Here is a 15,582-nt window from a genome sequence, read left to right as displayed (position 1 = left end):
TTTTCTCACAAGTCACAGCCATTCTTCAGTTCAGAATGCCTTTAGCAGTTGAGAAATGGTCACAATAAACATCATGAAGGTAATGGATGTGAACTTTCAGTATCTTCTTGCTAAAGTTTGATGTTTTTTTGTATCAGATGTAAAATAGAATATGAGTTTGCCAACAATGAGAACATTTATCTCTGACCAGACATCAGAAGTTGCACAACACCTGCATGTTTGTACCTCTGCTTTGACTGATAAATATCTCCAATACATTGCAAGAAGAGAAACACAGTTAGTCTGCAGTGAAGTGATGCGGTTAAATGTTAAGACTTGGCTGAGCTACTAATTAGCATATCCGCTCTCATCCAACGGACTGCAGCACTGCCAGAGAGCTAACAACAATAAACTGTGGATTCTCTGCTGTGCTGGAACTCATGTTTCCACCATTATACAGCAGCAGTTGGTCATTCTTTTTTCAAGTTAGACCTGCATGCACTGAGGCATTATTCATTCTGAGCACTGTGTACAGTGGAACAGAAAGCTGATTCAGGTTCTTATTGAACTGTAAGGTGTTGCAGTGGAAGGCAGTGACCTTAAAGACATTAGCATCCTTTGCAACACAAGCGGTGGGATGTAGTCAGTGTGAACAGCTTACAGAGTCATTTTTCATTTGGTGCATGTGTCACCATCGCATTATAGAAGATAATTTATCACCACTCTGGAGAGATGTATTTGTCTCTTAAGTTAGAAAAGGACTTTTCAGTTTTGCTTCTCACACTCATGTGTCCCTTTATTTTAAATTAAATTATGTATTCTAATGTGCTGTACTTTATTTATTTATATTACAGGTTTTATTGCTGGGGTTTGGCTTTATTTTGCTTGTAACATTCCCATTTGTTGTTTTATTTTAATTATTTGTCCTGTTAAGCACAAAACTTTCAGTGCTGTTTGTTGTAAGTTTGGACATGCGACAGTTCACAAGTCCATCACAGAGACACATAAAGACAAATGAGGGACACCTAGGGACAATTTAGAGTTACCAATCAGCCTAACATGCATGTTTTTGGACTATTGGAGGAAACCGGAGTACCCAGAGAAAAGCCATGCATGCACTGAGAGAACATCCAGAAAGGCATCCAGCCAGGAATTGACCCAGCAACCTTATTGCTAAGAGGCAACAGCTCTACCAACACACAACAGGGAAAAATGTGTTGCAGTTTAATTTAATAGAATATTTTAGATGCAGTTGCTTAGTTTGCTATATACTACAGGTGCACTTTCATTTAAATTCTGTTTAAAGACTGAGCTGATAAAGCTGAAAATGTAGCTTTCACCCACCAACGACAGGCTTGTTTGAACCCAGTGAGCACTTAAGTCTACATACTTTTCTCTTTTGGTCAGCGCTTCAAGCAACAAATACATACCGTGTTAGCTGTTTTGCTGTAGCAACCCCACCAAAAATGCCTTTGGTGTGAGTTACACCCAGTGCTGACTCTACGGGCTGAGTCATTGTCTTGTTTAATTCAGCTTGATCAGTTCTTTCTCCTGTAAAAAAATGAACCCTATTTTCCCTCTGGAGGTCCTCAAATATACAGTATATTAATGCTTTGGGGTCCATCCATCTATTTTCTTTACCTGCTGTTCCATGCAGAGTCATGGGGGAACAGTGGTCATTGTGAAAGGCAGTGTGCACGCTGGACAGGATGAAAGTCCATCGCACAGCCACTTGAGAGATAAACAAGACAAACAACCACACCTAGTGGTAATCAGTCACGAGGTGTGCAACAAAAGGTGTTGAAAGACTTGCTAATATTTTTTAACTTTATTTTTTAATCAAACACATAAACGTCTTTACTACAAGTTCTAGACGCCTTTCAGTTGTTTCAGTGCAGTATTTCTTCCAAGCAGATTTTCCCACTTAATCTTCAGTTTAAAACTGTCCTCACTGAGTGTCACTGGTCCTACAAAGCCTTTGGGTGTTGTCAGGTCACGAACTGCTCTGCAGTGACCAGCTGTGAATCAACTAAAACACGATGTGTGCATGTGTCTGCAGAAACTTACATGAGGGAAAAGTTTTCTGTGCACTGTGATCTCGTTTTGTTGAGAAATGCTGCGGCCGTAGATGTAAACTGCAATCGTGAAGAAGCAGTGAAGATATTGTGGAAAAGGAATAAAAGTAATTTACGTTTGTTCTCCATCTCTGTGGCAGTGGAGGATCAGACCATGTCGCTGGCTAATCCAGCTAAACTTGTACTTTCATTGCTGCTTTTTGGCAACACGGTTCTGAATTAAACAGTGTTCTACTGGCAGTACCTTCACTAACAGGACACATGTATCATTTGGACCATAATGGAGACTGCATTCGTCCCTGGTTAAACCATGATAATGAGTCTAAAGAATATATGCACTGCCCTACATCTGTCTAAATCTATAAGACTGACAACGTTAAAAAATTCTTTTTACTTTTTTATTTTTATTGACTACATAAATTGTTTTTCATCAAGTGTCGGTTTTCATCAGGTCTTCTTCATGTCAAGTTTAGAGGACCTGCCCTTTTGTGATTGTTCATTAGCCTCGACAGATGATCATATCAGTCAGAATATGAGGCTCCGTCTCAACGTCTTGCTGTCCTGATGGTGTTGTTATGAATATTGAACAGAGATAGGTTGTGTGGCTCCCTCAAGCCCTGAGGCTGTTTTGGTTCCCGCACGCAGCACGTAGCAGAGCCTAATCGCTGGGTTGAGAACTCAAATGCTGATTTTGTTTTGAGCGTGTGTCGCTCACGGCACTGAAAAAGTAATTGAAAGATTGTCATTTGAGTGTCTTGTCTCTTCAGATGGATAACTGACCAACGGCTCGTCTCTATTATGAAACAGACTAACATATTATTTCAACTTTATTTCTAATGTTTGTATTTTGGAATGTATATGTGTCTTTTTTATGCTAACTGCAAAAGCTAACTTTAGTTTAGTTCTGTTTTTTCTCTTCCTAGTACCGTACGTGCCGCCGTACACGTTGCACTGCCGTATAAGTCGCATCAGTCCAAATATGTTTAATAAAGTGGGAAAAAAACATAAAGAAGTTGCGTCGCCATATAAGTCACATCTTAAATGCGTCACGGCTGACGCGTTGCATTTGTTATGTGTCACTGCTGACCACCTGGAAGTGTGGGCCGGTGTTGAGCCAAAAATTGATTGGCTGCCAAATGGCGGCCGCAGGAGCGTGCATGGGAGGACTTTAACAAGAACTTAACAAGATTAACACTTCAAAACAATTATTTGTCTGGTTGACATTACAGCAAAGGTGTGTCTCAGTTTAACTTTTCCCTAATAAATACACTTTAATGGTCAAATCAGCTGCATTTCACCCAGGCGTCACGGCGAAATGCAGCTGATTTGACGTTTGCTCCAGGAGTTACGGAGCGAGACAAAGGTGACTTAGTATGGCAAGCTAAGTATCTCATTAATAGCCACTTTTACCCATTAATGAGACACTTAACTTGCCATATTAGTCGAGGGCCCTCTAGCAGCTGAAAATGGTAGTGTTCAATATTTTCCATATCAGAATGAATGAAACAGTCAGATCTCAGCCAGAAATTGGGTTATAAATATGGGGGAAAAAACATAAATGCGATGCTTTGGTGTAAATGGATAAATGGTAAATGGACTGTACTTATATAGCGCCTTTCTACTTTGTATCTTATTGAGTTACTCAAAGTGCTTTACACTACAATCTGTGTCCTCATTTACCCATTCATACAGCACTCTACTAGATCTCTACAAAGCTAATTGAACAAATCATTCTAAAGAGACTAATCAGTGCTTTATCACATTCATACACTGATGGGACACACATCAGAGGCAACGAGGGGTTCAGTGTCTTGCCCAGGGACACTTCGGCATGTGACTGCTGGTGGATTCGAACCCCCAACTCTTGCATTGGAGGACAACTGCTCTAACCACTCAGCCACAGCTGGTGTGTGTTAAAGAACTTGCAAATTTATGCAAAAAGGTGCGACTTATATGGCGAGAAATACAGTACTTGTTTGGAACAAGATTGTTCATAATGTGTTGCCTGGCTAAACATGCTCAAAAACTGGAAAATTTGGCACACATCTTAAAATCAGCCTATTAATAGGATGTCAGATGCTAAATTTAGTGTCAACACTTGGCTCTGTAACACACTAGAGAAAACTAATCTCCTGAAGCACGCTTTATCAACAGTTACCACCTTTATCAACTCTGCATTAAAGCCTCTTTGAGACCCATCCTGAGCTCTATAAGATGTCTGACATTCTGTATTTATTGTGCTAATTTGCATATTTTACAGCATTTAAATTCCATTTACCAAGACAAACGTCTCCAACAGAATGCATGAGATAAAACTGCAAAGCTTTTAAGATTTATTAACAAATATTGCAGTAACTCAAACACTCAGTCTCCAATCTGCTCCAGACTTTGTGCATTTAATGTAAGATAAAGATAGCTACAGTTGAAGCACCTCGTTTACAATCATCTGAGAACACCAGCATACAGTTTTCATGGGTGTTGGTTCTACAAAATATTAGGAGAAATATGGGAATAAATTAGTGGTTGTTCTTTAATGAGACACAAAAAGGAATTTGTGAGTCATTTGGCAACATTTCAGAAAAATACACACTGAATAAGGTCAACATGTGAGCAATATATCTCGTTTTGTTGCAATGAGTTATTTTCCTCTTCATATAGTAAAATTTCAGCTGAGCAAAACTGTTGAAAGAGAAGGAATTAGAAAAGTATGTTTGGATTTTATTCTCACTTTGGACAAAAGTATTAATTTTCTCATAACCTATGAAGTAAAGACTGGTAAATACCGTATTTTCCAGATTTTATGTTGCACTTTTTTTTCAGTTTGTCCAGTCCTGCAACTTATAGTCCAAAGAGACTTATATGTTTTTTTTCTCTTATTCATGACACAATTTTTGACTGACGTGTTAAATGTTCATTCATACTGACATGAACCAAAGAGTAAGCATTACCATTTGATGTGGAATGAGTTTGGTGAATTTACCAGTAACTTGCTTGTCAGACTTGTTGGTTTGTTATGTTAATTAAGCCTTTTCAGGATCCCAGGTATGTTCTGTGTGTTATTGTTATTTCAGATTAAATGTCTGTTCTTGCACTTTGTGAAATGCACGTCTAAATAAATGCAACTTATACTCCGAAGTGACTTATATAATGGTTTCCTCTTCATGAGGCATTTTTTGACTGATGCAACCTATACTCCGGAGTGACTTATAGTCCGGAAAATACGGTAAACACCTTGAGGTATTAAACAAACAACACATTTTATGCATACACTGTATACTCTTAACAATTATTTGAACAAGTTGGCAGCAGAAGTTCAACACAGTACAGTGTTGTTGTTTTTTTTCCAAACCCTCATTTTTATTTTGCACATCAGCATTTTTAGATGGAGACAAATGCAGCAAACCTGCAGGTTTTTTTTTTTTTTTACTGAGGAGCACAAACTGTGCTAGCAGTAGCCTCATCCTCATATAGCATTTCTTTTTTTATTGATGTAATGGATGTATACCTGTAAGGTCTTTTCTCTTTTGCTCATGTTTCCTCAGGGAAAATGATGGTTGTTATGTGCTCCTAATGGCAGCATAGCATCTAGAGACAATGGATCACAGCAGCCTTAGAGCAGCCTCTCTGCCTTTTGTTATATGATGCTGGGAGTATTGACTTGCCGTGTTGCCAATTATTATAAACCCAGATTAATAGACAATAAGTTTCCAGCTCCAGGCAGGGAGGAAACATGCTGAAAGAATACTTTGCTGCATGTTTGCATTGAATAATAGAGTTTTGACAGCTTATCAGACTTTGATATACAGCAAAGCATGCAGTTCCAATCTCAACTCGTCCCCTCAGAGAAATCTCTGAGCTGTTTTTCTTCGAACGTCAAGTCTGCATTGAACACTAAATCAGATTTCCCCCGTGTATTTTACTGACATTTTCAAATGACAATAAAGACTTGTTTGGAACTATTCTTTAGTTTGTCAAGATTTCTATGTGTTTTTTTATGTAATGTTGTATTAACAGATTAATTTTCCTTTTACTGCTGCTGCCTGTGTCAAAAGGCTGTTAATGATACCCCACAGTGGAGATGCACACTGCAGTGGGAGAGTCTTGGATTCGGCCGCGCTTCATGTGTCTGTGCCTGATAATAACACCTGTAAGCACTGAGGTCAGGGATGAGCAGTCTCACTTCTGAATTATTCAGACCATTTAAATCTCAAACAAACTCCATCCTGTTATGTAACCAGGCCGAGGTTTCCGCCTCAGACCCAAAAGGCTTAACATCGTTTAGCTGTGTTAATTTATTCACTGTTTGCGAGTCTGTGAAATTAAACTGAAACAGTGTTTTGGGTTCCTCTCACATTACATTGCTTCAGCCTAAATGCTTGAGGGGAAGTAATTGAATTTTAAACACTGGTTATTGTCATGCTGGTGGGAATTAATTATTCTGCGGCACAGAAAATAGCTACATTTCTCAGAGCCTTTGGGTGTGGAATAATTAATTTTTTGATCATCTCATACGTTCTCATTTTATTTGTTATTTTGCTTTTAAAGATGACCATAAGTGTATGAGTTCTTTTTGCAAAATTCACCTCCAAATAAATTGCCAAAAAAATTCCCATCAGTGTCAGTTGACTTGTTTTGGCAACAGCTTCGGATGATTCCAGCCCATTAAATGACTGTTGTTAGTTGTTATCATCCCCATAGGTTAAGTTCAGACTGTCCCTCCTAGCTCCTAGTAGGTTTAGGTACATTGTTATCGCTGATAATATGCAGCTTCGCCCGTGTCTAAAACCGGAAGCTTTTTTTGTTAGCTTTATTTAACCCTTTTCCTAAACCTAACCTTACTCATGACCCAGACCCTTGACCCTTAACCTAACCCCATGACCCTAATATTATCAGGGAGAAGAACATGCCTTTAAACCTTCTAGGAGGTGCAGGAGGAGCAGTCTGAACGCAACCTATGGGGATGATAACAACTAATGATGAACATTTAATGGCTGATAACATTCGAAGTGGATGTTTTTGGCTGTATACACATTTCTGAAGTCTTCAAAGCTTTTTCTTCAGCGTGTGCTGACGTGCTCACCTCTCTCACCGATGCATCACATTTAAATGTGTTATTTGACTGGATTTCAGGCCTGTGTGTTTCTCAGCAGTATGCTGGCCCTGTTGCATGTAAAACTCGCTGCCAGTTTAATTAAAGGTTGTCTGATGGTGAACAGAGATCGTCCACCTGCACTCCACTAACGGTGGTTCTGGTTGAGTGTTCCCTGATTTAGTGTTTCCTCTCATCTTCCCTTTGTGTCCTAAAGGCTTCGTCTGTATCTCTCCGGTGACTGATAACTACGTGTTTCAGTCGCTTCCCAAACTTCTTACTCAATGCTCAGGGGTGGTTTTTTTCTTATAAATTTTCCACATCTTCTCATTAATAACTTTGCAGCCTTTTCTCTCATGATGCAGCCAAGGTTGTGTTTTTCCCCTGACATTGCAGAGGCATCTCTTCATACTTGAATTATTTTGATAGAATAATAAACATATTTTCAATTAAACAATTTTATTTATTTATTTTTGCAATAGTAGCATTTTCCTGCTCTCTGGCTGAGACGTTTTATTTTCTCCATCCTGGTGCAGGAGAACGTTTTAATTATTTTAGGTATATAAATCAAATATTTTAGCGCTAGTTGGCAAATAGCCAAATACTAGCAAAAAGCTGAAATAAACTGTATAACTTTAGCTTCATTCGCAGATCACTGTGTCCTGGACAAGCATGGATCACAGCATTGAGAGCTTGCAACCTAACAGCAGTGTCCCCATGACAGCAAGTTTTAGAAATGCATTGCTCGTTAAATACAGAGGGTTTTTTTGCCTGATTCGCTTCAGGCATGGAGAAAATTGTGTTGTTAGCTCATGAAAAACATTTACTGTAGGTGACACATCAGTGCAGGAGTGCATGTGGCATGCCACTGTTGTTTATTGTGTGCAAATTTCCCTGAAAATCAATCTCTGTTAGTGGAAAGCTTATATAAACCCAATTGAATTTTATTTTTAATTATTATTGTTTGAGGCATTCATTTTTACAAGCACATGGGACATTCAATTCATTCAACAAAAAGTGCATCATCTTCATCTCTGTCTCATCTAAGGGTTTTGAAAACAAATAAAATCACAATTAAATGAAATGGTGAATCAGAATTGACAAATTGGACATAAAGGACTAAAATGTGCTTTGGATGCTAAACACACATTTAGGCCTTTTCATTCAGTTAAATCATGCATAATTCACACAATACATTTTCACTGTAAGAAAGTATTAGAAATGATACCATCATGTTGAGGATATGATGATCTTTAGTCTCACAGTTCATGTATCTAACTGAAGCTAATATAAAACTATTTCATTACAAGTTTTTGATTTTGCTTTTGCCTCAGACTGAATTCCTGCCATGTTTTGTTTACTTTTTAAATTTAATTTATTTTTAGTTTCTGTCTTTTAAGGCCCTCACTATATATATATATATATATATATATATATATATATATATATATATATTCTGTTCTGACCTCAACGTGTTACCAACTCTAATCTTAGTAGTGGTTTGACAAGCGAAGTTACTTAATATTTTTCTGAAGCGTTAAATCGAATCTGTTCTCTCTAGTTATCAATGAACCATTTTAAAATTACTCCCTTAATTTTAAATGAATTATAAATCACTTCTGTGATAGATGTCATCTGATAAAAACAAATTGTTATTTAAAAGCCTTTTGTCTGCACATGAGGAGAAAAAGAGAGCATCTCACCTGTTAAAAATAAACATTTTCAATAGTTTAGCAACTTTACTATTCCTTTCCTTTTGGTTGCGTTTATTATTTCACAGTGGCTTTATGAGTCAGCAGTAGTAAGGATTCATCCATTATCTTTACCCGCTTATTCCATTTTGGGTCACGGGGGTCGCTGGTGCCCATGTCCAGCAATCACTGTGCGAGGGGCGGGGTACACCCTGGATGGGTCGCAAGTCCATCACAGGGACACATAGAGACAAACAACCATTCACTATCTCACTCACACCTAGGGACAATTTAGAGTTACCAATCAGCCTAATATGCATGTTTTTGGTCTGTGGGAGGAAACTGGAGCACCCGGAGAAAACCCACACGTGCACGGAGAGAACATGCAAACTCCATCCAGAAAGGCCCCTGGACCGGGGTTTGAACCAAGGACCTGCTCGCTGAGAGGCAGCAGCTCTACCAGTTGCGCCACCGTGCTGCCCAGTAGTAAGGATAAAATGAAAAATAAAATGAAACTCACACAACAGACTATTTTACATACGAAATTTTAAAAAAAATGTTCTGAATCCCATTTTCTACAGCCAGCACTGTTTAACCTAATTATAACCTTTGACCCCTCGCAGCTCAGGTCCAATCAGGCAGAAACTTGTGGTTTGATTTTTTTGGTCACTTTCCATCACATTGACAGGGTGTGTCCTGATGGAAAACAATGCACTCCATCGGTAGTCAGATATAACAATGAGAAGCTCAAACCTCAAGATGTGGGAGACGAAGCAGCAAAACAAATCACACAATCTCCTGACATCTTTATTTTTCAGCACACAGACAGCTGAAATGTTCAAGACAGAGCTGCAGTTAGCTGTGAATTGATCTCACTAGCTGCTTCATCCTCCACAACCCACTCATTATTGACGGCTGCTAAGTAAGGGAGTCTTTTGAGCAACAGAGCACGAGCCTGCCTGCAGTTTAATCTCCATATTAAGGAGCAAAGAAAAGGTCAGGCCAACAACACCTAAACAGTAACTGACAGGTCATGAGGATGATGGAGGGTGAGAACAGAGGGAAGGTCAGTAATCCAGACAAATATCAGACAGCTGTGAGGTTGAAACTGTTGAAATGTGCAGATTGGGAGGGAAGAGTGTGACTAATACTGAGGGTAAGTCGTGCAGAAAGTTACTGAGGGTGCACGTTTAATGCAGCACTAATGGAGAAGATGGTTGATCAATGTAGAAATAACAAAAGGTAAAATTCATTGTGTGTTTATTTTATAGAAGACGTGTTTATCTGGGAGAAACCCAACATTTTTTAATGTAGTTGAGACTTTTACTTTCAATGTAACTATTTCAGACCTAAAACCACAACAAATGTAATGAAAGTAGCACCCTTCAAAGCATATGTGTCAAACTCAAGGCCCGGGGGCCAAATGTGGCTCTCGATGACATCTTATCTGCCCCAACAAGATGTTATTTTAAATGTAAATTACTTTTATCACTTTCATTTTTTTTAGTAATCTTTGATTATGATGTCAAAAGTGCAACAGAGAATGTCAAATGAGACCAATCAAACTCTTGTTGAGGAGCCTGCAACCTAGAAAAGATGTTGGGTATCTAACTTGAGTTAATGTAGATTCTGAAACCGGCCCTTACTTTGAAAAAGGTTTTAATTTTGGCCCCTTTTGTAAGTGAGTTTGACACCCTGCTTTAAAGGAATACATGTAACTGTCTAACTAGCATGCCAAAGATTTAATTGAAGATCTTGGTTGATCTGTTACAGGTCAGAGTATGTGTGGTGAATGACTCTCAGCGACTACCACATCAAAGTTTAACTCAATATCTGTAAAATAAAAAAAGTTAGAGTTATTTTGGTGTTTGCATGGGTTAATGGAATGTGGTGGCCATCTTGAATCAGTTTGTCTCCAACAGATAAACAGTTGTAGATGCACATCAAATGATTACTTCATGAAAGTTTCGTTTAAATCTTTGCAGTCATTTATGAGGTGTTTTGCTAACAGACAAACACTGATAAAGAAAAGTTTTAGGCACAGATCTTGCCTGAGCCATTGGAGCTCAGAGTATGTCTTGAGGGTAATGCTATGAAACTACCCATTCACAGAGTTTTTGTGTTTGCTAAAGCTGATCAGCTACTGATTTAGATAAAAATCCATTTAGTGAGTTTACATTTATCTTTTCTCTTGCACAGATCCATCGGTGCATCACAGGCAGAAGACGGTTGTGACAGACATGTGCTACCCAACAGAGATATCCAGCCTGATGGACTTTAGCACTCCAGACTGCTCACTGGGCAAAGGTACAGTGTTGCTGGAAATCTCAAGGCGTTGCCTTGGTGACAGCAGGAAGTGAGCGTGGTGATTTATCCTGGCAGTTAAAAGGACACTGGGCTGTCAGCTTGACTTGTGAGGTGAATGCCGGAGCAAAGGCCGGCGCGGGCGAGAACAATCAGATAACAGCTCTTGGTGTTTGGCCACGAGGGCCCTTAGCTTTCACTACGGGCCCTCGTTTATCTCAGCTGAAAGCCTAATACGTCCTGTCACCCCATTCTCTGTGTCGTATTGATTATGAGACTTGCACAGAAAAGAAATCTTCTTTGCAAATTGCTTTGGAGTTGACTGAAATGCATCCTCTCGAGTTGCATTGTAATGTGCAATTATGGCTTTGCAACAAGATCACTTATCTTCTGCAATCACCACCATCAGTCTGAGGAACAGGCTGGAGTAGCTCAGGATGATGGTGTCGTTTCAATTTCTTCTGTGCAATAAGCAACCAACATCATATCGCACGAAATCATGATGTCTATTGATTACATTTGTTTTGCTGCTTAATCTTGAAGCTGCGAGTCCATTCTTCCTCTCGCCGTGCTGCTGCTCTTCTGTGCTGCTCTGGGTCAGTACATCATTTTGTTTAGCCTCTTAAAGCTGACGGGGTTTTCTAAAAAGATGATCAGTCAAGCCTTTTTGTTATTCCCTTCAACAATGTGACCTCCCCTGCTGCCCGTCATTGCTTGTGTTCCCTCCTCATCCTCACACTCCTTCACCTCCTCCTCTCTCTGCAGGCCGAGTAATATTTTAACAGTGCTCTTTATTGACGCACTGCAGCGGCGGTGTTAATGCAGACTGACAGGTCAACTGTGCAGCAGGTGGAGAGGAGAAAACAAAGATTTTTAGGCTTTGATATGAGCAGAATATAACGAATAGTGATTCAGAAAGCTGAGCTGAAAAACACAGGAGGAGTCGAGTAGTAACTGAGGAGGTGTGAGGACAAAAGAAGTACCATAAATATGATTCAGAATACTTTAAATGTCAACTTCAGCGTGACTTTAAAATTATGAAGTGCTACGTTTAATCTAAAATGTTTTAAAAGCTGCAGACACGTTAAAAGCAGCAAACAATAATATATTCCAATGAAACAGGATATTTTACTGTAATAGCTTTTAAGACTGTATTAATCCTTTTTTATTTTAACATTTTAATCATTATTTTATGTTTTATTTACATGAACTAATTCAAGCTTGATGCATTTTTTCTTAAATTTCAAAATTACTCTAAAGAGAAAAGTTACTAATCATGTACAGTGTGTGTGTGTGTGTGGGGTGGGGGGGGGGGGGGAATAAAGCTTTAAAATGTAACATAATTATACATATGTATATATAAACAATAATATTATTATCTGTTCCAAAAAAGTTCAATCTGGTCCTCTGGACATTCAAAAACAAACAAAAAACAAAGCAAAAATATACAGGTCCTTCTCAAAAAATTAGCATATTGTGATAAAGGTAATTATTTTCCATAATGTAATGATAAAAATGAAACTTTCATATATTTCAGATTCATTGCACACCAACTGAAATATTTCAGGTCTTTAATTGTTTTAATACTGATGATTATGGCATACAGCTCATGAAAACCCAAAATGCCTGTCCCAAAAAATTTGCATATTTCATCCCACCAATGAAAGACAAGTGTTTTTAATACAAAAAACACCAACCTTAAAATAATCATGTTCAGCTATGCCTCAATACTTGGTCGGGAATCCTTTTGCATGAATGACTGCTTCAATGCGGCGTGGCATGGAGGCAATCAGCCTGTGGCACTGCTGAGGTGTTATGGAGGCCCAGGATGCTTTGATAGCGGCCTTAAGCTCATCCAGAGTGTTGGGTCTTGCGCCTCTCAACTTTCTCTTCACAATATCCCACAGGTTCTCTATGGGGTTCAGGTCAGGAGAGTTGGCAGGCCAATTGAGCACAGTAATGCCATGGTCAGTAAACCATTAACCAGTGGTTTTGGCACTGTGAGCAGGTGCCAGGTCATGCTGGAAAATGAAATCTTCATCTCCATAAAGCTTTTCAGCAGATGGAAGCATGAAGTGCTCCAAAATCTCCTGACAGCTAGCTGCATTGACCCTGTGCTTGATAAAACACAGTGGACCAACACCAGCAGATGACATGATACCCCAGTGACAGTGGAAACTTGACAATGGACCTCAAGCAATGTGAATTCTGTGTCTCCTCTCTTCCTCCAGACTCTGGGACCTTGATTTCCAAAGGAAATGCAAAATTTACTGAAATCAAAGAACATAACTTTGGACCACTCAGCAGCAGCCCCAGGCGAGATGCTTCTGACGCAGTCTCTTGTTCAAAAGTGGCTTGACCTGGGGAATGCGGCACCTGTAGCCCATTTCCTGCACATGCCTGTGCACGGTGGCTCTGGATGTTTCTACTCCAGACTCAGTCCACTGCTTCCGCAGGTCCCCCAAGGTCTGGAATCGGCCCTTCTCCACAATCCTCCTCAGGGTCCGGTCACCTCTTCTCGTTGTGCAGCGTTTTCTGCCACACTTTTCCCTTCCCACAGACTTCCCACTGAGGTGCCTTGATACAGCACTCTGGGAACAGCCTATTCGTTCAGCAATTTCTTTCTGTGTCTTACCCTCTTGCTTGAGGGTGTCAATGATGGCCTTCTGGACAGCAGTCAGGTCGGCAGTCTTACCCATGATTGCGGTTTTGAGTAATGAAAAAGGCTGGGAGTTTTTAAAAGCCTTAGGAATCTTTTGCAGGTGTTTAGAGTTACGTCGTTGATTCAGATGGTTAGGTTAATAGCTTGTTTAGAGAACCTTTTCATGATATGCTAATTTTTTGGGACAGGCATTTTGGGTTTTCATGAGCTGTATGCCATAATCATCAGTATTAAAACAATTAAAGACCTGAAATATTTCAGTTGGTGTGCAATGAATCTGAAATATATGAAAGTTTCATTTTTATCATTACATTATGGAAAATAATGACCTTTATCACAATATGCTAATTTTTTTAGAAGGACCTGTATAGAAACGTTTCGTCTCTCATCCGAGAGACTTCCTCAGTCTGAGGAGCTGTATTCAGCTCAGTCTCTTAAATAGCACCGTCTCAGAGTGGATCAACCAGTTTTGCTGCTGACAACCAAAACCAGCTGCTCACATGCTCAAGAAGGACCATCAGCCTAACAATGGATCATTAGCACACTGATGGCTGTTTACTATTCACAGAGGGCTGAGTGATACTAGCAATCACAGCATTGTAAGAGGGGGACAGTTGAACCCGGAGGCCTCCACCCCTGTTTAATGATGGACGATTTCTTTTCACAAAGATGGCCTCCTTTACTCCTCTCTCAAACCATCGTTCCTCTCTGTCCAGGATGTGAACATCTTCATCCTTGAAAGAGTGACCGCTGGCCTGGAGATGAGTGTAGGCCGCAGAATCCTGGCCTGATGATGTTGATCTTCTGTGCTGGGCCATCCTTTTGGCCAGTGGCTGTTTAGTTTCCCCGATGTAAGACTGATCACAGCCCTCCTGACACTGAACAGCATACACAATATTACTCTGTTTGTGCCGGGGGACTGGATCTTTGGGATGAACCAGTCTTTGCCGTAATGTATTTTGGGGTTTAAAAGCCACTGGGACATTATGTTTAGAAAATAAACGTCTCCTGGCTCCTGAGTTAGTAGGGATGCTGTCTGCTCTGTGATACAGAGTCCTGATGACTCCTAACTTGTGCTCCAAAGGGTGATGGGAGTCAAACTGCAAATACTGGTCTGTGTGGGTGGGTTTGTGGTACACCTCAGTTTGCAAATGTCCTCTATCGGAGACTGAGACCTCACAGTCCAAGAAAGCCAACCTGCCATTTTTTACATCTTCACGTGTGAACTTGATTTATTTATCCACAGAGTTGATGTGGTCAGTAAAATGTTGGACTTCCTGAGATTTAATTTTAACCCAGGTGTCGTCAACATACCTGAACCAATGACTTGGTGGTGTCCCTGAAAAGGACGTCAAGGCGTCAAGGACGTCCTTTTCAGGACAAAACACAAATGTGTCACTTCGCTGTATAAGTCACAGGCATGCTAATTTATGCAAAAAGGTGCGATTTATATAGCGAAAAGTACGATAATTGCATTTTTACCTAAAGAAACATAAAACTAATTCATGAAAGTGCATGTGTAAAGGTAATATTTTTATTTACAAGGAGACGTCAAGCTAAACTTAAATATGATGTTAGAAAAAAGACGTTTAGAATGTTTTATTTAATGAAATTATTTTAATTGTGTAAATATCAAAGAAGGGAGGATGAAAAAAACTAGTTTTCCTTATTGTGTTAACTGCACAACATTTTTACAGCTTGCTTTCATTCCACAAACAGATCAAATATCCCACATTTTCACTGGCTCTGTGTTTTCACCAGTTGGACCGATGCTTTCAAAAA

At 39.5% G+C, this 15,582-nt stretch overlaps 1 protein-coding gene across 1 annotated transcript in view; it reads left to right on the top strand.

Annotated features, from left to right (window-relative positions):
- LOC119412770 (kazrin-A-like) overlaps window positions 1–11,194 on the top strand; it is a 48,382-nt gene extending 37,188 nt beyond the window's left edge. Inside the window, exon 2 of the mRNA XM_037679806.1 lies at window positions 11,034–11,194. Coding sequence (XP_037535734.1) covers window positions 11,034–11,194 — 161 coding nt within the window. The remainder of the gene's footprint in view (window positions 1–11,033) is intronic.
- The last annotated feature ends 4,388 nt before the right edge of the window (window positions 11,195–15,582 follow it).

This window comes from Nematolebias whitei, chromosome 7, assembly GCF_014905685.2.
Source record: "Nematolebias whitei isolate Nwh7 chromosome 7, NemWhi1, whole genome shotgun sequence".
Lineage (NCBI taxonomy): Eukaryota > Metazoa > Chordata > Actinopteri > Cyprinodontiformes > Rivulidae > Nematolebias > Nematolebias whitei.
Note: the sequence above shows the minus strand (reverse complement) of the source record. Positions and strands in the feature narration are given on the sequence as shown.